The 25723-nt window shown below is 46.2% G+C and overlaps 2 protein-coding genes and 2 pseudogenes across 2 annotated transcripts; 2 read left to right on the top strand and 2 right to left on the bottom strand.

The window, feature by feature from the left end:
- Positions 1–144: 144 nt before the first annotated feature.
- On the bottom strand, positions 145–5239 carry LOC125517202 (uncharacterized). The gene is made up of 2 exons (XM_048682383.2): positions 3915–5239; positions 145–2232 (listed from the first exon to the last, which is right to left on the bottom strand). Exon 1 carries the CDS (start codon positions 5150–5152, stop codon positions 3986–3988), a length of 1167 nt encoding a protein of 388 aa, XP_048538340.1. The 5' UTR covers positions 5153–5239; the 3' UTR covers positions 145–2232; positions 3915–3985.
- A 685-nt stretch (positions 5240–5924) lies between these two features.
- LOC125517120 (transcription termination factor MTERF8, chloroplastic-like) lies at positions 5925–9539 on the bottom strand. Its single transcript, XM_048682309.2, has one exon. It carries the CDS (start codon positions 9444–9446, stop codon positions 8247–8249), a length of 1200 nt encoding a protein of 399 aa, XP_048538266.1. The 5' UTR covers positions 9447–9539; the 3' UTR covers positions 5925–8246.
- A 7378-nt stretch (positions 9540–16917) lies between these two features.
- On the top strand, positions 16918–18639 carry LOC125516190 (2-methylpropanoate--CoA ligase CCL4 pseudogene; annotated as a pseudogene).
- Positions 18640–24397: 5758 nt separating this feature from the next.
- LOC147963432 (uncharacterized) lies at positions 24398–25493 on the top strand (annotated as a pseudogene).
- Positions 25494–25723: the final 230 nt, after the last annotated feature.

Here is a 25723-nt window from a genome sequence, read left to right as displayed (position 1 = left end):
ATTCAGCCAGGCAGACTGTATTGGTACCCTTTTTTTTCTTCTTCTTCTTCCTTCAATCTACATTACCTCTATGCTAAAATCATCTGCGTACATTTAGTTGCACCTGAGAACACCGACATATAAGATAACCTTGACTTCCATAAATTCAGTAACTCACATTACTAGGACTGAAAAGCTTCAGCAGCTTCAAAGTTTTCTTTTTGATAAAAGAGGGGCCTCCCCCTCCCATTTCATTTAATACTTCCTCTGTACCATAATATATGCCGTTTTAGCAACCCAAATTCAACTGCTAAAACGACATATATATATTATGGTGCGGAGGGACTAGGAAAAACAAAGGGACTATCAGTTAAGAGACAACTAACCAAACTGAAGACAACGAAAGAAAACAAAATGAAAGAACTTCAAGAATACTACTTATGGTCAATCAAGGAAAGGCATCAACCAGCCAAGGCAGAATGCTCAGCCTTTGCATGCCCGGACACCAACCCTGAGATGCCCTCAAGATTTCGCTTGCTATGTGCTCGATCAGCTTTGCTCCTCACGTCACGTCAATGCATTTAGAATTTCCTGCTTTCTCTGTAAAACAGACCATGAATTAATCCAGTAGCAAATCAGATGAATCAACGCAAAAAGGATCATCAACCCCCTTATCTCTAAAGACAATGTACTCTCTGCTCCTCCAAATAGTCCAGAAAACACAGGCAATTGCAACACAACCTTACAACTTTTGAGGTTTTTTGGGAAGCTCCTCACCTCAGCCAACCACCAAAACAAAGTCCACAGGCACTAAATGCAAGGTAATGCAAGTCCCAATGCCTATGGGTTAGCTCGAAAGAAAGACAGACAAGGTTACTGTCAACCAACCACTGCTATATTACATTTCGTGACGCTAGGTTTCAGTTCAAATAAGTTGTGCCTACTATGCTAAATTTCTGTTAACCAACCAGTAGGCATGGAATGTTTGCCATGCCTCCAGGACATCCGCATGTGTCTCATCAAAAGAATTCAACTTGTGCTTGCTGATGTTGAGTCTGCCTTCAACTTGTGCGCCTGCCTAAGACAACCTTTCCGTTACAATGCAGTCTGTAACTTGACTGATATCGCTCCATTATACCATTCCCCCTGTGTATTTAGTTTCCGGGGTTTTTATTTTATTTTTTACTTTTTTTATCAATGGATACTTCGTATCTCAGTCAGCCCTCAGCACTCTGCATTTCAACATGTTTAATTATGGCGGCAAGTGGCACTTAATGCTTTTGTTGCATTTGCACGTAGATGGCAATGCTCTCAGTTTGGAACTCTGTAATACCCCTGAATATACTACACCCCCTTAACAAATGAACACAGAAACACCATCGCATTTATCATCAAATAATAAACTGACATCATGCAAATTTATGGAGTTTCTGGCTGCAAGTTTTCAAATGAGGTAAATACACCCCAAGTGCCTAACCTTGTCCGGCGCGGTCAGTTTAGTGCCTAAAGTTGCAAAATACGTAAAAGTGATGCCATAACTTGTACAAATGGTGCAGATATGGTGCCTTCGCTCGTATTGCTCAGATAACTTGTCCAAATTAGACTATAATATTGCTCAGATGTGATCAATTGTCTTGTTGGTCATTTCAGCTCAGATCTGCAGATTTTTCAAACTGAAAAAATAGAAAGATCTGTAACTGAATTTTGGGTACGGATGACGCATAGTTAACTGAATTTGGTGACACCTGATTGTACAGTTAACTGAATTTTCATGACAGGTGATGTACTGAATGTGTGCACTGCACTGTACTGAATATTTGTGCTGAATGTGTGCAAGTGCAATGCGTTAGAGATGTAGTGAATGTGTGCAGTGTATGTAAAGTAGACAACTAAATTGTTCTGCATAAATAACTGGTATTTTGTTGTATTGAATAGTACAGATCACTGAATATTGGGCGGCGGCGTACGAGCAAAGGCACCGTATATGCACCATTCGGACAAGTCATGGCACCACTTTTACGTATTTTGCAACTTTAGGCACTAAACTGACCGCGCCGGACAAGTTTAGGCACTTGTGGTGTATTTACCTCATTTGAAAACTTGCACACTGAAGCTTCTACAATGGGAAAGCATAAAGTTCAGAGCAGCAATGCTTTGAGCAGACAGTGTCAAAGTAGCAACAATTTCAGTCGTTTTCAGGGCTATTTCACCAGAGGACTTGTAGGCGTGTTGCCAGAGCTGCAACCAAATTTCCTGCCAAAAATACTCAAAAGTCAAAACTCATGGAAATTTCCTGCCCATGAGGTCTGATGGTCGCCGCTGCGGCGGAAATTTAAAGTAAGGGACCGGAGCAAAAATATTGGATGATTACAGCAGAACGCATGGTTATCAGACATAACTGGTGCATAGCTCCAAACTCAACCAATCCAATATGAAGATGGCAATCAGTACCTGCAGCTTCTGAGCTGGTAGCAATTTCGATGTCAATTCAAAATTGGCCACTCTAAAGGTATAAACAGCAGCTGAAATCCTAAAAGTTGAGAACAGTGTATCTACCATTCTGGGGTTATTAAGCAATAAAAGTATATCAACAGCAGTCATTGACTGCAAAACTTCAGGACAGTGCATCTTAGGCATTACATTTAAACAATATGGACAGCAGTGTCCTAAATTTTTCAGGACATCACCGGCCATGCTATTGCTCTACTATGCAAGGAGGCTGGAATTTAAATAGGAATCAAGTCACAGAACCAAAAAATATTTATCAGTATTAATAACTTTTAGAGAATGTGGCATATTTTTGTGCACGAGCTGCAGCAAATTGAGAAATATGCATGGTATGTAAAGGATTACCAAGCCTCACCACCCCATTTGATTAAGCTCGAGCCTATCATCAAATATCAACACCACTGATTAAAATCCAGATGAAAAGTAAGATCGTCCAACTCACTGAATCATGTGTATTTAAGTTAAGGCATTCTCCAAGTTCGTGCCTGAGGCTATCTATCTCCAGGTCCACATCTAAGTAAGATCATGCACATAGAAAAACTATGCTCTTCAAATCTCTTGTGACAATTACTTGCACAACGATTTCCCATGGCAGCAATTAAAACAGTATTTTCTTTTGCATAAGTATGTAATCCCGAATAACCTGTATGGAAACAACAGAAAATACGAGGCAACCTGACAACCAACGCACAAGATTGCAATGCAAAGGAGCACTAACAAAGAACCCGTAATCAAGAAAAACAGGACCACATTAAAGCGAGGTAAAATATAACCAGGACACTAATTTTTCCACATGATATTTTCCCTACAGTTCTGCAGCTATGAACAACTAACTGTAAGGCGTGAATTCAACTAATGACATGAAGCAATGATACAACGAGAAGCAAGTGCAGATTTCAGTAATGAAATCAACCAATGACCAGAAGAAGCATATCTTAATCGGATTAAAATAGATGGATTGCTTACTAACAAAAGGATATCTACCAGACAGATTGAGGTGTACTTCTCAAAAAAAAAGAGTGAGCAGAGTTTTAGGCCACATGTTCTTCTTGGTGGAAGGAGTTTTATCTCACTGAACACCATCTTGGCAGGCTGTGTATCGGAAGGTGGGGTGCCAGCAAATTCCACTTTCCAGTTCACTCTTAAAATGTAAACACATGAGAGAATGGAACTGGCAACACATATTTCACTCAACCATGATTTAGAAAAATATAATTAGACTTTAGGGTTCAGGAAAAAAAATTATCAGGTAAACACAGAGATCTTCTCAAAGGAATGACAACATCAACATATCAGGGTTCAGGAATGAAAAATTATCAGTTTCATAGCAGTTAGCATTTAGCAATGACCAAACCGGCATGTAACAGGCATACTACAGAAAATAACCAACAATCTAGTTTGGCAAAGAACACCTAAACAGGAATTACCAGATTACTATGCAGAGTGAAAACTTTGTTGCGCAATACATAGTAACCGATTTCCTTAGCCCACTCCTGGTTCATGTAAATCTAAAATTCTCTGGCACTTTCCCTTTGCAAGCGGTTGCATAGTCTTGAGCAAGGTGTGGCGCAGCTTCCTTGTGAGGGCATATATACTTTTCCACGAAATCCTTCTCGGTCTTCATGACTGCAGTATGGAAGCTCAGGTCGTGATCTAGCAATCCATTTTTCTTGAGAAACTTTACAACATAGCACCGGGGCCTGACCCGGCCCTCCAGGCTAAGACAGAGAATTATCGGTCGATAAGCAATGCACACGGGTTCCAGCCCCACCTCAGCTAACAGGAACTCGGACCTGCGCTGCAGTGCGTCCTTTGACCTGCCCAGCAGCATTGGAGCCCTAGACACAGCATTCCTCACTTGGGTATCAGACCACCTGAAGGTCTTCTTCAAGTACTCGAGTTTGGCGGTGATCTTCTCCTCGCTTTGGAATGCGACAGCATGTAGCGCAGTTCTGAACATCCCAGAGCCACGGGGCACGCCTATACCTTCGGCGCATGTCACCATCGCCTGGAGGCGCTCCAGGTCGCAGGTCAGCATCCCCCAAATAACCATGGTCAGGTTGGCAATATCACAAGCAGCTAGCCCGCACTCCTGCAGGAAGGCGACATTGGGTTTGACCGTCGTATCAAGGTCCCGCGCGAGAAGATAGGGTGAGCACTTGAACGCCCGGAGGAAGTTGTGGAAGGAGCCCAAGAGGGGCAGGTAGTAGTGCATCTTGGAGACGATGGATCTGCGCCGGAAGTGGCAGTGGGCAAGCGAGACGAGGCGGGCGATCTCAGGACGCGAGAGACCGAGGCCGGTGAGCCCGGCGACGACGGGGCCCAGGGTTCTCTCCACGCCGGCGCAGAGGAAAAGCGGGTCTTTGGCGACGACGGCGGCGACATCGGCGCTGGAGAGGCCGAGGCCGGAGAGGAACGCGAGGACGGCGTTGGGATTGGCGGGGGACTTGAGGTGGGAGAGCTTGGTGGAGGCCTTGAGTGCCTGGGCTCGGGTGAGGCCGCAGGTGTCGACGAGGTACTCCTCAACGGCGAATCCTCGGCTCGGGGGAATGGGGGCCGCGACGGCGGAGAGGAGGCGGCGGAGTGGGGGGGTGGCCGGGGCGGAGGTGGATGTGGAGGAGAAAGAGAGGAGACGGGAAACAATGCGCTCTCGGAGACGGAGCATCGCGGCGGCGGCCGGTGGCGGCAGCGACGGCGGCGGTGGCGGAGGTATTTTGGTGTGGTCTGTCTGTGGGGAAGGAAAGAAATGGGGGCCGGTGAGAATGGGCTGCCATTTTCGGTTCTTGTCATTCGGTTCAGCACTGGGCTCTAACTGGGCCCAATTTTTAATCGTCGACACTAGACTCCCCCTCTGTTAATGGTCCAATATCCATTTAAAAGTGGAAACATTTTTCGAAATTCCCGAACAAAATTTGAAAGTGGGAACATTTTTTGTAAAAGAAAGCGAACAAAAATTTGAAATTCTAAACTTTTTGTAAACATCAACATCTATTGACTTTGTGAACAAATTTTAAAACCTGGCCCATTTTTCAAAAATTGCGATTTTGTTTGAAATTATGATCATTTTTTCAAAACATGAACATTTTATGAAATTCTTTGAACATTTTTTGAATTTGCGAAAAAAATTTGACAACATGAACAAATTTTGAATTACTGAACAAATATGCAAACTGGAACAGTTTTTATTAATCGAGAACATTTTTCAAAATTATCAACATTTTTTCCAAACCGTGAATTTTTTATCAAATTCCCCAAACATTTTCCGAATTTGCGAACAAAGTTCAGAAACATAAACATCTTTTGAATTTATGCACAAGTATTGAACATCTTCCTAATCGCGGTCGCTAGCATCTTTTTGGTTTCCTCTAGCCGTTGCTTCTAGAAGCTCTTGGGTTTCAACAGGTTGCTTCAGGCGCAGGGACGGGGTCGGTGGATGTAAGATGAATTTTTTGATTTCTATAAGTTTTTTTTAAGGATTATAAACATGACCTTTATATGAGTATTACTTTTTTTTCTAGTACTGGCGTGTGTCATCATCCTTTGTTACCTTCATTTTACTTATGATCATTTTCTATGCACCTTGTAACCACTTACTGATATAATGTATGACTAACTCGTGCAAAATTTACAGTGGGTACTTTATTGTAGTTGATGACTTATGGGATCATCTAGCATGTAATATTATTAGTTGTGCCTTTCCAAAAAATGCTAATGGAAGTAGAGTAATGGTAACCACACGTTTGGATAACGTAGCTGTTCAGGCGTGTCAAAGTGATTGTGCCTACATTTGTAGAATGAAGCACCTTGAAGACTAGATGCTTTGGCCATGCTCAGAAACAGCATGTCATTTACAAAAAAGAATATTGAACTGACATCATAATAAAGTTCAGAATAGCAATGTCAAAGAAGCACCAACTTCAGAAACTTTCAGGACTACAGTTACACGTTTCAGAACAAAACCATCCACAATACCCCAAAACACATGGAAATTTCCTGCCGGCGAGGAAATCTAAAGCAAGGTAGCGGAGCAAAAACATTGGATGATTACAGCAGAACACATGATTAATCAGACATAACTGGTACATAGCTCCCAACTCAACCGATCCAGTATGAAGATGGCAATTAGTACCTGCAGCTTATGAGCAGGTAATGATCTGGATTTGAGTTGAAATTAGCCACTCAGGGATATAAACAGCAGCTGAAATCCTAAAAATTCATAACAGTGTATCTACCATTCTGCGTTTAAGCAATACAAATATATCAACAACAGGCCATAAATTTCAGGGCAGTGCATCTTAGGCACTAAATTATGGACATCAGTGTCCTAAAAAGTTCAGCTAGTTAGAATTGGACGTTAGAAATCACACCAATGAAATTATGGACAGCAGTGTCCTAAAAAGTTCAGCTAGTTATGCTCTACTATGCAAATAGGCTGGAATCTAAATAGGAATCAAGTCAGAGAACCAATGAAATTATCACCATTAATAACTAGAATGTGTCGTATTTTTTGTGTACAAATCACACCAAATTAAGAAATATACACTGTATGTAAAGGACCACCAAACCTCACTACCATTTGAGTAAGCCGGAGCCTAGCTTCAAATATCGACACCACTAATTAAAATTTCAGATGAAAATAAAGATCATGGAATTCACTAGCTCGTGTGTATTTAAGTCTCTCCAGTTTCATGCCCAAGGCTATCTATCTCCAGGTCTAGTCTACTATATCCAAATAAGACCGTGCAAATAGAAAAACCATGCTCTTCAAATCTGCTGTGACCATTACCTAAACAGCAACTTTACTGTGCCAGCCATTAAAACAGTTCTTTTTCCGAAACGGATTAAAACAGTATTTTCATTTGTATAAGTATGTATCCCTATTTAACCTGTATGGAAACAACAGAAAACAGCAGGGGCAACACCACAGAAATCTGTTACAAGATCACAAACAGCGGCAATCTGACAACCAAAGCACAAGATTGCGATGCAAAAGAGCACTAACAAATAATCCGTAAACAAGATGGCAAACAAAAAACAGGACCGCATAAAAGAGAGGCAAAATATAACCAGGACACTAATCTTTTCACATGATATTGTTCCAGTGGTTTACAAACTATTGGATGGAATGAAGCAATGACACAGAGAAGCAAAGGCAGATTTCAGTAACGAAATCAACAAATGACTGGAAGAAGCATACCTAAATCACATTAAAAATAGATCGATTTCTTACTAACAAAGGGATGTCTACCAGATAAATTGAGGAGTAATTCTAAAAAAACAAAAACAAAAAAGCAGAGTTTGAGGCCAAATGCCCTTCTTGGTGGAAGAAGTTTGATCTCACAGAGCACCATCTTGGCAGGCTGCATTGGTCCATGTCCACGTATCTGAAGGTGGAGTGCCGGCAAATCCTACTTCCCAGATCACTCTTAAAATCTGAACACAGGATAGAATGGAACTAGCAATACATATTTCGCTCAGCCATGATTTAGGAAAATATAGTTAGACTTTAGGGTTCAGGAATAAAATTATCAGGAGAACACAAACATCTTCTCAAAGGAATGACAACATCAACATATCAGGGGTCAGGAACAAAATTAATAGAATCATAGGAGTTACCAATGACCAAACTAGCATGTCACAGGCATACTACAGAAAACAATCAACATCTAGTTTGGCAAAGAACACCAAAACAGGAACTACCAGCTTACTTACTATGCAGAGTGAAAACTTTGTTGCGCAATACATAGCAACCAATTTCCTCAGCCCACTTTTGGTTCAAGTAAAAATCTGAAATTGGTTGGCACCTCCCCTTTGCAAGCGGTTGCATAGTCTTGAGCGAGGTGTGGCGCAGCTTCCTTGTGAGGGCATATGTACTTGTCCACGAAATCCTTGTCGGTCACCATGACGGCACTATAGAAGCTGCAGTCACGATCGGCCAATCCATTTTCCTTGAGAAACTTTAAAACATAGTGTCGAGGCCTGAGCCGGCCCTCCAGGCTATAATAGAGTATTACAGGCCGATGAGCAATGTAGGCCGGTTCCAACCCCACTTCAGATATCAGGAACTCAGACCTGCGCCTAAGCATGTCTTTAGATCTCTTCAGCAACATTGGAGCCTTAGACAGAGAAATAGCCACCTCAGTATCGGACCACTTGAACGTCTTCTTCAAATAATCCACTTTGGCGGCAATCTTCTCCTCACCAAGGAATGCGACAGCCTGCAGCCCTTGCCTGAACATACCAGAGCCCCGGCGCACACCTAATCTTTCAGCACATGCCGCCATTGCCCGGATGCGCTCCGGGTTAGTTGCCAGTATCCTCGGCGCACTGATAGACAGCTTGGCAATATCACAACCACCTAACCCGCACTCCTGAAGGCACACAATATTGGGCTTCAGCACCTTGTCAAGGTCGCTCGAGAGAAGGTGGGATTGATCCTTGAGCAGCCGGCGTAAGCCCTCGAATGAGCCGAAGAGGGGCAGGTAGTAGCGCAGCTTAGAGACGATGGTTCTGCAGCGGAAGCGGCAGTGAACAAGGGAGACGAGGCCGCCAATCTCGGAACGCGAGAGGCCGAGGCCGGTGAGGCCGTCGACGACGGGGACCAAGGTTCTCTCCACGCCGGCGCAGAGGAAAAGCGGATCTTTGGTGACGACGGCGGCGGCGTCGGCACGGGAGAGGCCGAGGCCGGAGAGGAAGGCGAGGACGGCGTTGGGTTTGGCGGGGGATTTGAGGTGGGAGAGCTTCTTGGCGGCCTTGATGGCTTGGGATCGGGTGAGGCCGCAGGTGCCGACGAGGTACTCCTCGACGGCGAATCCACTGGGGTTCGGGGAAACGGGGGCGGCGGCTGCGCAGAGGACGCGGCGGAGTGAGGAGATGGCAGAGGTGGCGGAGGAGGAGACGGCAGAGGTGGCGGAGGAGGAGATGATATGGGAAACGATGCGCTGCCGGAGATGGAGCATGGCGGCGGCGGCGGCGACAGCGCCGGCGGCGAGGAAGATATTTCCGATGGGATTTGCAAGTTTGCAACGTCGAGTGCGTATCAGGGTGAAGGTCGCTAGTGAGCGGTGTGTGGACTCTATTGGGCTGAGGTTTCGGCCTTTTATGTGTCCCATCTCTTTCTTTCTTTTCCCAAGTTTCGGATTTGAAACCTCATAAATTCTATCGGAAACACTAAAAATTTATTAGATTTTTAGGCATGAAAAATCTGAGGGTTTTCATGGCAATTTATATTGGCTCGATGATGGAAAATTTAGTTTGCAAGCATGGCAATTTTTTGACAAAAAATGAACTGAGGCTGATTTGCCATGCTCGATACCTAAACTTGCCATCATCGGAGAAGATAATTTGCCATGAAAAAAGTTTGATTTTTCATGGTCAACAATATGACGTCAGATTTATAGTGGAGTCAAATTTTATTTGGAGACCCCTATAGCTGGCTGACAGACGCCATGGGGGAGATCAATGTGAACGTTTGGTTCTATACAAGGAATTCCCTCGCGAACATTTTGGTTCACCCTTCCCCGCACGAACCCCACGCCAGTTAGGCCGTTTGCTAGCATCTTGGACTAACACCATTCCCTTTTACTCAGAAAAATTAAAATTTTGTAAAAAACAAATTGTCATGATGTACATAAAAAATAACAGTATTAAAATTTGACTATAACCTGAAGTTTTTTTTTTGACCATTTCAAGATCTAGGTATTAAAAAAATGGCAATCCTAAATACAAGACAAAACTTGCTGGCGGCGAGGAAGATATTTCCGATGGGATTTGCAAATTTGCAACGAAAAGTACGTATCTGTGGTCACGATGGGCGAGGAATGGGCTGGCCCAGTTGCAGTTTTCGTGCGTTTTGGATTTTGTTCCTTAGTTTCTTTGTTAGCCCTTTCGTTGATTTTGCCTTTTCTTTTTCATTTTTACTTTTTCTTTTCCCTTTTTTCCTTTTTGTTTTATTTTCCAAAAATTATAAAACATATATTTAAAAATGCATAAGTTTGCAGACAAGTTTGTGCTGTGCTAAAAAAATGTTGGTGCAACTTTAAAAAAATGGTGAGAGCATGTATTAAAAAATATTAAATGTGTATAAAATCGTTCAGATGCATATAAAAAATGTAGAGCATGTATTAAAAAATTGAACATATAAATATAAATTTAAAAAAATGTTCATCATGTAAAGAAAATGTCAATAATGTATTTACAGAATGTTAAATGTGTATACAAAATGTAGCAGATGTATACAAGAAATGTAGAATGTGAATTAAAAAACTGAACATAAAAACATAATATAGTAAATTATAGATCATGTATACAAATGTTGCTAATATATAAAAAATGTAAAATTTGTATGAAAATGTAGTCATCAAGCATAATTTTTTAAATGTTAATCATGTATTTAAAAATATTAAATATGTATACAAAAAATATTCCTGATATACGCAAAAAATTATATGAATATGTACGAAAAGTATAGACATGTGTTGAAGAATAAAAAAGAAAACTAAGGACGCCGCAAGGTCAGTGTGAACATTTGGTTCTCTATGAGGAACCCTCTCACGAATGTTTTGGTTCGCTAGGAAACCTTCCCCGTGCTAGTCAGGCAGCTTCTCGGCCCAACACCATTATCTTTTACACAGAAAAAAAATTAAAAGAGTATAAACAAGATTTGCCATGATGTAGACAAAAAGCAGTATTAAAATTTTGTTGTAAAATATTTGTTTATAAGTTGAAGTTTTTTTGGCCATTTCAAGTCCAGGCATTAAAAAATTGCCATCTTAAAAACACAAAAAATTGCCATATTATATGGCATAGCAATGATGCATGTTAAAGTAAAAACTAGTTGCATAGCAATTTTTAAAATTTTAGAATTCAATGTGATATTTAAATAGTGCAAACATAATTTTGGTTTTGGTCAATCTGGTTCAACTAGATATGTATCTTATGTCGTTGAATTTATTGGGATGTGAAGATGTTTGGGACATTCTTAATAATTTCATGGAGTGCAATTTGATGTACTGCGAAGTCATGCGTATTACTCTTTGGTCCCATGTCAAGTAGTTTATCAACCATGGACATTTTGTCTCGTGACTCCATCCCTCATATACATGTGTGGTGGTTAGGGCACTTGTCCGCTCAAGCTATGTCGTGAACCCGTGGATCCGCATCCCCTCTGTCTACTGTTTAGTGTTTAGGTGGTGGGTGGCAGGGAGAGCAATACCAATACCTTGGCTCTGACTAGTAGTTTAGTTTAGGATTTTTTTCCTCATAGGGGCAACGCCTCATCTTCAAGATGGTCCTCTGGGCTCCGATCCTCCTAGATTTTCATCCGTCGGTTCAGATAGAGCTCAGGTGTAGATTTCGGCTCTCTCCTTTGGGAGACAAGGTTAGGCTTTCTAGCCATATGTGCGCAGTGGCGAGCTTTTGGTGTTAGGTGCTTAAATGGTCCAATGGCACGACCATGGCTATGGGGCGCTTATCCTAAGAGGCATGTGCACGAAGACTTCTTGTCTGTCATTGGCAAGTTTAGGCTGGCTCTCATAGGGGAGCGGCGACAGTGGCCCATCGGCGGTGGTCTAAGGTTCTCGATGTAATTTTTGTTATGTTTTTGGGATGCTTTGTATGAGTCTTATAACAAACTAGAGGATACCCCGCACATTGCTGCGGGAATTGGTTGATGAAAATTTGGGTTGCTAACAAAAGAACCAAAATTTAAAATATATATGGCTTACTATAATTGATTATGTGTAGTTGTAACAATATTTATGGAATATAAGTAGAATAATTGAATGAAAACATGTTCCCATGCATGGTTGAATGTTGTGACGGGTCTTTTCCCATGCATGATTGCATGTTGAGGTGAACCTTATCCCGTTCATAATTGTATGGTGAGGTGACATGCTTGCATGTTGAGATAAATAAATTAGTGGGGATGAGAATAACTGAATGAAAACATTTTCCCATGCATGGTTGAATGTTGTGGTGGGTCTTTTCCCATGCATGATTGCATGTTCAGGTGGGCCTTATCCCGTTCATAATTGTATGGTGAGGTGGCATGCTTGCATGTTGAGATAAATAAATTAGGGGGGATAAGTCTCTTAGGTATATATAGGATTTGGATCCTTTCATTCTTTTTGTCCATGATAGTTATATGTAAGTTGATTGAATTTGCAATTGGTTAGGTCAATTTAGTTGAGGAGGAAAAAAGTTGAAGGAAAAAGAATGAAAGAAAGACGGTCATTGGATCTGAATCTAATCGCCCCCAAAATTGACTTACCCAAAACAAAACTTGAGGCGACTTAAGTATAAGATAAAGGTACATAACAATTCGCCTAAGGATGGAACTGCAACTGCATCGGCCTGGCTCTGTCCTTCCGCCTAAGGGTGGAGTGGTGGACACTGGCCCGTCGGTGAATGGATTTTAGAGGCCGCACTCTAGCCCGGGCTGGACCTAGAGGACCGTGTTGGGGAACATAGTGGTTTTAAAAAATTTCCTACGCACATGCAAGATCATGAGATGCATACCAACGAGGTGGGGGGGGGGAGTGTTGTCTACGTACCCTCGTAGACCGTAAGCGGAAGCGTTATGACAACGCGGTTGATGTAGTCGTACGTCTTCACGATCCGACCGATCCAAGTACCAAACACACGATACCTCCGAGTTCAGCACACGTTCAGCTCGGTGACGTCCCATGAACTCACGATCCAGTAGAGCTTTGGGGAGAGTTTCGTCAGCACGCCGGCGTGATGACGGTGATGATGATGCTACTGACGCAGGGCTTCGCCTAAGCACTGCTACGATATGACCGAGATGGAATATGGTGGAGGGGGGGCACCGCACACGACTTGGAACAATCAACTTGTGTGTCCTAGGGTGCCCCCCCGCCCCCGTATATAAAGGAGCAAGGGGGGAGGCCAGCCGGCCTTGGTGCGCCCCAAGGAGAGGAGGAATCCTCCTCCTAGTAGGAGTAGGATTCATCCTTTCCTAGTCCTACTAGGAAGGGGGAAGGGGGAAGGAAAGGGAGGGAGAGGGAGAGGGAAAGAGGGGCCGCGCCCCCCTCCCCTAGTCCAATTCGGACTCCCCATGGGAGGGGGCGCGCCACCTCCTGGGCTGCTGCCCTCTCTCTCCCCTAAGGCCCACTAAGGCCCAATACTTCCCCGAGGGGTTCCGGTAACCCCTCCGGCACTCCGGTTTTCTCCGAAACCACCCAGAACACTTCCGGTGTCCGAATATAGCCGGCCAATATATCAATCTTTATCTCTCAACCATTTCGAGACTCCTCGTCATGTCCGTGATCACATCCGGGACTCCAAACTATCTTCGGTACATCAAAACACATAAACTCATAATACCGATCGTCACTAAACGTTAAGCGTGCGGACCCTATGGGTTCGAGAACTATGTAGACATGACCGAGACACGTCTCCGGTCAATAACCAATAGCGGAACCTGGATGCTCATATTGGATCCTACATATTCTACGAAGATCTTTATCGGTCAAACCGCATAACAACATACGTTGTTCCCTTTGTCATCGATATGTTACTTGCCCGAGATTCGATCGTCGGTATCTCAATACCTAGTTCAACCTCGTTACCGGTAAGTCTCTTTACTCGTTCCGTAATACATCATCCTGCAACTAACTCATTAGTTGCTTTGCTAGCAAGGCTTATAGTGACGTGCATTACCGAGAGGGCCCAGAGATACCTCTCCGACAATCAGAGTGACAAATCCTAATCTTGATCTATGCCAACTCAACAAATATCATCGGAGACACCTGTAGAGCACCTTTATAATCACCCAGATACGTTGTGACGTTTGGTAGCACACAAAGTGTTCCTCCGGTAATCGGGAGTTGCATAATCTCATAATCATAGGAACATGTATAAGTCATGAAGAAAGCAACAACAGTAAACTAAACGATCAAGTGCTAAGCTAACAGAATGGGTCAAGTCAATCACATCATTCTCCTAATGATGTGATCCCGTTAATCAAATGACAACTCATGTCTATGGTTTAGGAAACTCAACCATCTTTGATTAACGAGCTAGTTAAGTAGAGGCATACTAGTGACACTATGTTTGTCTATGTATTCACACATGTATTATGTTTCCCAGCTAATACAATTCTAGCATGAATAATAAACATTTATCATGATATGAGGAAATAAATAATAAATTTATTATTGCCTCTAGGGCATATTTCCTTCGGACCGGCCAACCATCACCGGCGGCGACGTTTGCTAGCGCCATGGCGAGGTGGGCGACGTGCGCGAACGCCGGCGGCGAGCTGGGCGTGCCCTGCTGCTACTGCTGGTCGTGTGTGTGCACGTGGCCATGGCTGGTCGTGCCCTATTGCTGTCGGCCGTGCCCTGCTACCGTTGGCCATGGACGTGCATGTGGACGTGCTGGGCATGCACTGCTGCTGCTGGCCATGCATGCCATGGCGCCGTGCCCTGCTATTGCTGACGTCCACCGTGTGTGTGGGGCCTACTGCGTTACACAATACAGATATACTCAAAAAGTGTACTTCCAACTTTGTTGGAGGGTCAAACTATTTCAAAGTTTGACCGAGTTTGTGCAAAAATATATCAATATTTGTGAAATCAAATGGGTATATGATGAAAATATATTTTATCATGAATCTAATATTACTAATTTGATGTCATAAATATTGATGTATTATTGTATAAATACGGTCAAACATATAAATGTTTGACTTTCCAACAAAGTTGGAAGTACACTTTTCAAAGGACGGAGGGAGTATGTGCCTACTCTCGAGTCTCGAGTCCGCAGGTTTGTTCTCCTGGGAGCATGCGGCTGCTAAAATGACCCCACATGCACTACATATTGCCTTGCTGTCATGGCCTTGCCTTCGCCTGGAGATATCACAGTTTCCACATCATGTTGGTAACCTTGATGAAGTGGTTAAATGGTTATGAACCGAAATATTTGAAGAATTTGGAGTTAAAACGTTTATATCTCCATGATTTAGTGTATTAACTTTTATTTTTGCAGAGTGATGGTTAAAAAATGAGATCAAGATTATGCTTTTTTTGCAGATTGCTTTATTAATTCATTGCGTTTGTGAAGGTTCCATTGCAGCTCATACCTAATAAAGTTAACATGAAGATCTCCTTTCCGGTTGTGTTGTATTGGTATATCCCTTATCTTTTTTACTTTTCGAGTCTACTCTTATCTCATTTCAATTTCAAGGTGCAGCAACATTTTCTCCAAGAGTGTCAAACACATCCCAAGTACATAGCAGGAGTGCTAGCCCCATGTTGTCATCATAATCATAGATGGGCTAGCTGGATTAGAATACATACCATGTTTTACTGGTTATGATTTCTAATAATTGATTTCCATAGAATAAATCAGATAAGTATTTGAGTCGGCAGATTATGTAGGTTTCAAATCACGCTTCCTTTTGCAGCTTCAAGAGTTAAATAGCTCAACTATATATTGATGATTCCTTTGTCTGTTTAAATGATATCATGTGGCTGCGCATGCCTCTCTCTCAGTGGCTTCATTCCCTACTTTCTGGTGTGTTTTTTCTTTCCTATCATTTCTCATTCTCAAACAATCATATGTGGTACTTCTAGCACTGTACATTTTCTATGCAAAATAATACATGTTACAGTTTTAGTTAAATATGCATTCATTTTATTTTTGTGGAAAGTATGTATTCATTTGTGGGTTATGAAAAAAAAGGCAGCTAAATTCCAAATAGCAATGCACCGATTTGTTTGTCAAACCCCCAAAACATGTGTTATCATTACAGTTTGTTGCTGAACATAGTATTGCAATATTTGGATGGTGAATTCTCCAGATTTTGTATGATTATTTCTTTTGACTTCAGAGCACACAATAGCGGAAAGCAATCTCTAATTCATATGGCCATATTTTATTCTCTAATTCAACAGGGTTAACTCTACAAGATTTTACATTTGGGTACAAGTGAATTTAAATGCCTTTTTTGAACATATATAGTCTAAACTAAAAATACCCGTGACAAACTTCAATTGTTTCAATGCTCTTACAAAAGCTAGCTTGACTACCGTGGACAGAAACACATAACTATTTCATATTAGTGCTAAGTCCAAGTCCATGCCATGTATCATTCACCATTGCAAAGGGTAATATCAATGTACCATCAGATCTTTATTTGATGTTAACTCTTCATCAAGTATTATAATGTGCTCCTTCCAAGCAACTTACGAAAAGTAGAATTTACATGTTCCGCAGCAACGCGCGCAGTATCATCTAGTTCTATATGTTTTATATAAGATGTTGCTCCTGCTCGCGCATGTGCACTGCAGGGTCCACCCTGCTAGTTTAAAAGATGGCAATATTGTGGTAGTCTTTCCATTGATTGGCATCCAATCTGCCGAACCGTTCTATAAATCCTACCTACCTACCTCAAAGGTCCCTCAGATTGCACTTACACTTGTTACACCGTCCCAGATTCACAAAGCCAAAGCCATGGAGAAGCTGGGAATGAACCCCGTCAACTCGTGCCCGCTCACGCCGCTGGGGTTTCTTGAGCGCGCGGCCACCGGGTTCGGCGAGTGCCGGTCCGTCGTCTACCACGACGTCGTCTGGACCTGGAGCCAGACCTTCCGACGCTGCCTCCGCCTCGCCTCCGGGCTCGTGTCGCTGGGCGTCTCCCGCGGCGACGTGGTCTCGGCGCTCCTCCCCAACGTGCCGGCCATGTACGAGATGCACTTCGGCGTGCCCATGAGCGGCGCGGTGCTCAACACCATCAACACGAGCCTCGACGCGCCCACGGTGGCCGTCCTGCTCGGCCACTCCGGCGCCAAGATCATCTTCGCCGATCCGGCGTTCCTGCCGCTCCTCACCGACGCGCTCCGCCTTATGCCGCCAGGGGGCCAACCTGCGCCGCGTGTCATCCTCGTCGAGGACCCCTACTACGAGAAGGAGAGTACGACCGAGACGGATGAGGTCACAGTACTCACAACGTACGAGATGCTTCTCGAGAAGGGAGACCCGGAGTTCACCTGGGTCCGGCCGGCGACCGAGTGGGATCCCATGATCCTCAACTACACCTCCGGCACGACGTCGGCGCCCAAAGGGGTGGTCAACTGCCACCGCGGGATTTTCTTGATCACCGTCAACTCGCTCATTGACTGGGCGGTGCCCGCTCGACCGACGTTCCTGTGGACGCTGCCCATGTTCCACGCCAATGGGTCGAGCTTCCCCTGGGGGATGGCCATGGTGGGCGGCACCAACGTCTGCCTCCGCCTGGTCGACGCCGCCGAGGTCTACGCCACCATCGCTCGCCACGATGTCACCCACCTCTGCGCCTCGCCTATGGTGCTCAACGTGTTGGCCAACGCACCCGAGGTCGTGCGGAGGCTCCCAGCAGCAGGGAAGGTGCGAGTCCTGACGGGCGGCGCGCAGCCGCCGGTCGCCGTTCTAGAGCAAGCCGAGGCCGTCGGCTTCCAGGTCAGCCACGGATACGGGCTGAGCGAGACCGGGGGGCTGGTGGTATCGTGCGTGTGGAAGGAGGAATGGAACAAGCTGCCGGCGTCCGAGCGCGCGCGGCTCAAGGCGAGGCAGGGCGTGCGCACGCCGGTGATGGCCGAGGCGGACATCCTCGACAATGAAACGGGCCGTAGCGTGCCCCGCGACGGATCCACGATGGGCGAGGTCGTGCTCCGTGGCAGCTGCGTCATGCTGGGGTACCTCAACGACGACAAGGCGACCGACGCGGCGATCCGAGACGACGGGTGGTTCCACACGGGGGACATTGGGGTCATGCACCCGGACGGCTACCTGGAGATCCGCGACCGCTCCAAGGACGTGATCGTGAGTGGCGGGGACACCATCAGCAGCATGGAGGTGGAGTCGGCGCTGTACGGTCACCCGGCGGTGAACGAGGCGGCGGTGGTGGCCCGGCCGGACGAGGTCTCGGGGGAGGCACCATGTGCATTCGTGAGCCTCAAGGAAGCGAGCACCGTGACGGCGGACGAGCTGATCGCGTGGAGCCAGGAGCGCATGCCGCACTTCAGGGCGCCCAAGACCGTCGTCTTCCGCGCCGAGCTGCCCAAGACGTCCACCGGGAAGATGAAAAAGTACGTGCTCCGCAACCTCGCTAACGAGATGGGACCCACTCACAGCAGCACCAAGATGTAGCTAGGGCTATGTTCTTGCTCCCCTTTGGCCATATGTCTGCAGCATGGGAGTGACAGTGTCAAGCATAGCATGTATCCTCCAAAAATGCTACACCAACCTGCTACATAGTGTTACGTTTCTTTTTCCTTCCTAAACTAATCATCCCCTTGAATTTCACGGAGTGGGCCTGGGCCTTTTTTTTCTTCCAGCCAAATCAGGCCACCTCAGCTCGTACGTAAATTTCGTAAGGATTTTTACGTAGATGTAGCAAAGTTCATGTATCCTCCTCGTCTATCTTCGGATCTTCGGTTCAGCAATGTCGTCCTTACTCCTTACTCCTTAGCCATTTATTCCCTGGTTAAATGGTAATGGAACGGAACGTAAGTATTGGTGCACATAACCGAATATGTGCATGCGGATTCGCCGTTCACCATTGCTTTAAGATGTGCTACATTTTCTCACCATTGCTTTGAGATATGTGCTACACTTTCTGGGTTTGAAAAGTTTTATCTTGTTTCAAAACGTTACTCCCTCCATTTAGGTGTGTAAGTCATCTTACGAAAAGCAAATAATCCCAAAACACTTGGGCACGGTACATTAACGCCCTCCTCGTTTTTTGTTTAGTGACTTATCAACCAATAAGAGATGTGGGCCGTGTATGCTTTTAATGACTTGAGACTACCAAACATGACATGTAGTGGTTAGTTCATTGCATGCAATGCTATTAATTAGCAAAAAAACATTAAGTTCTCTCGTTTTCCCCTCCGCCTTGGTCACGGTGCACAACCTAAGATGACTTAGACTAGCCACAATGGGTAGTAACATATAGTTGTAACATGCCTATGTTACTACCTCTATAGTGGGGAGTAACATATGTGTGGTAACATGCAACACTTAATTTATTAGACTATAGACTCATCTTGTCTTGATATGTGTGATGTTACTCATACTACTAGTAACTAGCTATGTTACCACATGCCTCTCTTTCTTCATTTATTGCTTGCTACATCATCTATTTTATCTAGATGTGTCTAAGACTACCCACAGTGGGAGTAACATAGGTAATAACATCACACATATCTAGATAAAATAGATGATGTGGCAAGCAATAAATGAAGAAAGAGAGAAAAGTAGTAACATAGCTAGTTACTAGTACTATGAGTAACATCACATATATCAAGGCAAAATGTGTCTATAGCCTAATAAATGAAGTGTTCCATACTGCCACACATATGTTATTCCCCACTATAGAGGTAGTAACATAGACTAGTAACATGGGCCCATATTACTAGTCTATGTTACTACCCATTGTGACTAGTCTTATACACCTAGACGGAGGGAGTACATTAGGATTTTCTTTCCTGTTACAGCATTAAATGCTTCATTCTACTACACTGTTGTATACACTACTGGAACCAGCGAAGATGCCTAGTCCTAGAAGTTTGCAAGTGCTTTCTATCGGGACCTCGTCAAAGCCTCATAGATGGCGAGGACCGGTAAAAAAGAACTCGACAATCAAGTGAAACTCGGCAAATATACAAGTTTGCCTAATGATCATTGCCTTCAGACATGTGCTAATTTTTCTCGGTTTGACAAATTCTGTCTTGTTTTAAAACGTTGCATTAGGATATAACTTTTCTTGTTACAACATTTGTTGAAATGTTTCATTGTATAAAAATAAACATCGATTGTATCATAAGCACAATTTTGGGCGTCGGCTAACTTTATTTTGCTACGATCCTCACCGTGAGCGAGTGTATCTACTAGCTGCTATTGAGCGAGACTAATTAACCTTCGACATTTTTCCATTAACCCTTTTCTAAGATTGTGAACTAGGCCCAAGAGGAAGCAGACAAAGAGTATGGTGTTGGATGGAACCACCCCAGCGCCCACTAGCATAAAAAGGCTCCCCTATGCAATGACCAAACTATTTACAAAGCGGGCGGAGTAGTTAATCTTAGCGTCAGCAACTCTAGTACAATGTACAGAGTAGACTGACTACTTTGAGTTAACTAATCTCGATGGAAAATGCTCTAAGAATTTGCGTTAGGACAGAGATGTGACAGATCCTAAAAGATTCAGAATTGAGCAGGGAGGGACAAAACTGTTATTTCATGTGCTTGGAAGTTAAGGCACTTGTGGAAAAAATGGTACAAATGGTCATAACTTGGATATGGAAGAGGTCCAGTCAAGTCAAGGTTTGGACACGAAAATGGAGGATAAGCTTGGACAACAAATGATGTTGAGAAAGAAGGAAAGAAATACTGTAATAAGGGAATTCCAAAGGAAGGGCACTGGATAAGCTGAATTTTGACAACTTAAATCAGGATAGAGAGATGAGTGAGAGACATCCCAGCCAGATCAATTCAAGGGGGAAGAAGAGAAGCTTGATTACAATGCTAGTGACGAGACGGGAGAGGATGACGCTATGGATTTGATGGGGTTCAGAGCATAGATGCTGACAGTATGCAAGGAAGCTAAGCTACGAGAGATCGCTGAATGTGTGAATGTGATGGTTTGTGAAGAAGCTTTTGTATGATGCCCTGAGAACTTTTGTTATAGGGTTCCCTGTTTCTTTATGTCTGTGGCTTGTGAGAAACTATGGAATCATTCTGGCAGTAAGTATTGACGAGCGCCGTACCTGTCGGTCCCGTCTCAGGGTGGACACAGTCCGGCACGGTCCGGTCCCTGACCGAGCTGTCGTTTGGACCGGCCATCGGCGGTCCGGACCGGACAGGACCGAGCAACCGAACGGTCCTGCTTTCAAGGACCGGACCGGCAACGGCGAAGCCCGGGCCAGATCGAATGGACCGGCCAACCATCGACGTCGATGTGCGCGCATGCAGCGACGAGGTGGGCTACGTGTTAGATCAAGCACTGAATCAACACACACAGGAGGTCACGTGAGAAAGTAAAGGAGGAAGAAGACACGCACGAACGCATTAAGTGGAGAGGATTCTGCGACGCACAACTCTCTACGTATTTTCTGCTCTTCCTTTTATTCAGCTTGTAACAAACTGATCACCCACATTTTCATATAACCGTGCCATCCCACAGACACATCGTGGTCAATCTCTCCGTGGTTAAACACCACTGCCTATTCAGCCGCAACACGGACTAGCATGCTTCTCACACTGAAAAAACTAAGTGACAGGTTCAGTACGACAGAGTTTAACTCAACACTATGCGCGTGAGTGAATTGACGAAGTGGACGACATGCGCGAGAAATTAACTGACAGCTGAAACATTGACGAAACTGACAAATTGAATTTTCTGAACGTGATGAAACTGAATTTTCTGAACTGACAGTCTTCGCTCTCATGGAGAAGAAACGCAGGGACGCCTCGAACAGCAGCGGCGGCGTCACCTTCAGAGCATTCGGGATCGCCCCCCAGTTCTTCCTGGTGGCGCCAGCGACGCCTTCGCATGGCCAGTGTGCGTGCTGTGCTGAAATAACGTGCCATGCAACGTGTGCATGTCCACGTCTTATCTTAGTTTCAGGTTAGTTAGATCAGGTTGTTCCTATTTGCACGATTTCAGCTCGTGGACGTGGGATGGCACGGCCGCAGTTTCCGTTCCTACCTATTCTTTCCTTCCTTTGAGTAGAGGCCATGGTCGAGACTCGAGAACTCCAGATCGGCGGCGGTGCACGCACGACAGCAATGGCGAGCGGCGGCAAGAGGCTACGGCGCACGGGGAGAAGAGGAAGGATAACGATAGGAAGCTCAGGGACACGGTGGTTCACCCGGGGGCTGCCGATGGCCGTGACGACGAGGGACGGTGCCGGCGGCGACTGCGTCTTCTCGGTCCGACCGAGGGGCTCGCTTAAAGACCGGACCGGACCGAGATTTTTTGGGCCGAAATTGGCAGCCCGGACCGACCAGTTTTTCTGCCGGTCCTGGACCGTACGGTCAGGTCCTTAACGGGGCACGAGCGGGCCGAAAAACCCGCTCGTTCCGTCCATGGAGCGGTTTTAACGTCCGCCAATAGGAACAGCAAAGCATGTAACATAGATAATACTCCATGCTACAGCAAACTTCTTGTAGATTGTGCTGCAGAAAATTTTGATACATGTTTTTTGCAAATATGCCAGCACAACATGTTTTTCTGGACGGAGGGAGTATCTACCACACAAAAATTGATCACTTGTAGATTACTGCAACAAACTTCTTGCCAAGTTCTAACAACTCCATTGGCAATGCCCAATAGCAAGCTAGTTTCTTGAAATAAAAAGAAAACAATAAGGAAGCAATCATGAATGTTCAGTTCGATCATGCACCAGTTGAGAAGTAATGGTTGCCATCATATTTGAGCTAGTTAGCTCAGCGTATGCGTGATGCTTCCATTGGTGTGACTCATTCTAGTGTAAGCAACAAGGCGTGCTCCAATTTTTGTCTTTCCTCCTCGCCGTCCCAACAAGACGGCGGCGGTGCCAAGGTGAGAGGCGAGATCAGGCTGGGGCGATAACCCCCCAAGATGTTCCATTGGCAGTTGGACGGCGTTGGTGGCAGCTGGATTCGCCGGTCACATTGCGGACAATCAGCATCTGGAGATGGTTCCGGCAAACATCCTCTCGTCCCGTGCTTGTACAAGGCCTCATAGTCCTTGTAGCACAGTGTCATCTCGGCGTCGTCGAACCAGGCGCTCCTTGGCACATCGAAGACGTAGTCACCGTCGGCATGGAAGCTATAGCGCAGCTCCCAACGCGGCTCACCATCGTCGCGGTCAGGAGGTGGCGGCGAAGGCATGAGTACCCAGCACTGGATCTTCCGGACAATGGTTTCATAACCCCTGACGACGTCTACGACAAGGCACAATCGCCCGGCCATCTCGCAGGCGTTCACCAGCGGGTGCCAGGCCGGGTGATACTTGTCGGCCTGGAATGGAAGACGATGCGTACGGCGTGCCTCCGTCGCCACGTTGACCTCAATCAACCCGTCAGGATTCCGGGGCTTCTCTGGGCATGTCTGGCCGGTGGTAACCAAGTAGAGCTTGCCTTGGATTAGCAACGGGCGAAAGGCGAGCAACAGGGGACACTGAGAGTGGAATGAGCGCTGGCGCCATCCGCCGCCGCCGGCAGCACCGTCCAAGGTAAACACACTCTGGTCCACGTTGTCCCCGTAGATGCTATAGAAGGGCGAGAACGTGAACCGAAACAGCTTGTGCTCCTTGGTGGATGGGCTGAACGCCAGGGCAGAGTGATGGTAGATAGTGCCGCCCGGGAGCCCCACGGGCGGAGGTGCCTGGGGGACCATTGTCGTCTCGCCGGCGACGGGGTTGCAGATGAACGCCGGCGCCTCGGGACTGTCACGGAGAAGCGCGAAGCAGAGAAAAGTCCGTTGCAGACGTTGGAGAGGCGGTAGCCGCTGGGGATGGTGACGCGACGCGGCATGGGCGTAGGTTTTGGCGAGGAGACCCTGAAGAAGCTGGCCTCGTCGGGCCTGCCGGGCTCCCTCATCACCGTGACGAGCAAGGCCTCAGGGGGCGCGGCGGAGACGTGGTCGGCCTCGGCCTCGGCGTGGAGGGTTCGGAAAGTTGGGTCGGCGACGACGCTGCGCCATAGCTTGGAGACGCAGCAACAGCGGATCACGTCCCTGGTGGGCAGCTTGAGCAGGATCTCCTGCACCATCTCTGCCGATTCCGGCGGCGGAGCGGGAGCGGGAGCGGGAGCAGGAGCAGGTCCCCCCATCGTCGACGGTAGATCGAAACAAAGATCGAGATCGATTTTCTGCTGACGGTTTACCCGGGCGGGCACGTCTGAAGCGGACAACCACAATATATGGAATATGTGACAGAAACTGTTTATATATCGGGATCTATAACTGCCGAACATTCGGATTTTCTAGACCTGGAGCCGAACGTGCTCATAGCCGCTGCACGAATCAAGATGCTCCCCCGTTGCCACGTCATCCCAGGCACTCGTTCGGGTTGAAGGCGATTTCACACGAACGGTTTTTTCTCACACTGGGTACCTTATCCTTTCCCCCGAGCACTGCCTCACCCACTCCCCCAAGTCCAGCCTCACGTTATCCTCCCGGCGATTACAGCGGCGAGTCCTTCCGGCGATTGGAGCGGCGGCGGGAGGCGCGCGAGTGCGGCGTAGAGGATGCGGGAGGGCTGCGTCCCTGCGATAGGGCGACGCCCGCCTGGCACCACACTGCGGCCCTGCGGGAGGAGGCGGCGGCGAGGAAGCGGTCGGCGGGAGGAGGCGGCGGCGAGGATGCGGTCGGCGGGAGGGAGGCGGCGGCCGGCAGAAGCTGTTCCGACGAATTGGGAGCTCCTCCTGCACGTCGAGAGCACCGTCCGGCACCACGCGCGCGCGCATGCCGCGTCGGGGAGTGCGAGCAGTGTGGCGCTGCCGATCGCGCCCGCCACCCACATCCTGGCGCGTCAGCGTGGTCGGCGGCGACCCGTTCGTGGCGTCGCGTTGCCGGGTCGCGCAGTGCCGCAGCGAGGATGTGGGATGGCTGCATCGGGCGGCTACGTAGTCGACAGATATGGAGGCGGCGCGACACTCAAGGAGAGGGAGCGGCTAGTGATTGTGCCGAGGGCTGGGTGCTACCGTCGTCGCACACGGTCGCTGAGGAGAGCCGTCGGCTATGGAGGACGTCGAGTGGCGGTGGCAGTCGCTCCCGCTTCTGTTTTCAGGTGCAGCCGCTCCTGCTTCTGCTCCGAGTGTATCAACGGCGTCGTTAGCCGTCGGCCCCTCCATTTGGGGCTTGCTCGAGGTACAAGATGCATCCATCCATCTCATCGCTGCGATTTTTGTTGAAGCCGCAAGTCTGATTGATCAATCCAGCCCACCAATGTTGTTTCATTATTTTGCCATGCTTTTGTGTCAATTGTGTTTTTGCACTGCCATTCAGTACAATTAGTAGAACAGAGTGCAAAGCATATCAGACATTCATAATTGCTACTAATCCACCTGGTCTGATATTGCTTTCATGCTGATTCAATCAAATCTAATCAATCGTTTGAGACAATCTCTGTTTTGGTTCAGTAACGTCATGTTCATTTTACTGTCGGAGTGATCCATCAAGTCCTTGTATGAATGTTTGGTTGATTGGTTCAGTACATATGGCCTTGCAATTGAAGAAGAAACAAA

Source organism: Triticum urartu, chromosome 6A (genome assembly GCF_056163025.1).
Source record: "Triticum urartu cultivar PI428250 chromosome 6A, HENAU_Tu73, whole genome shotgun sequence".
Lineage (NCBI taxonomy): Eukaryota > Viridiplantae > Streptophyta > Magnoliopsida > Poales > Poaceae > Triticum > Triticum urartu.
The sequence above is the reverse complement of the archived record's forward strand: the minus strand, read 5'-3'. Positions and strand labels throughout refer to the sequence as shown.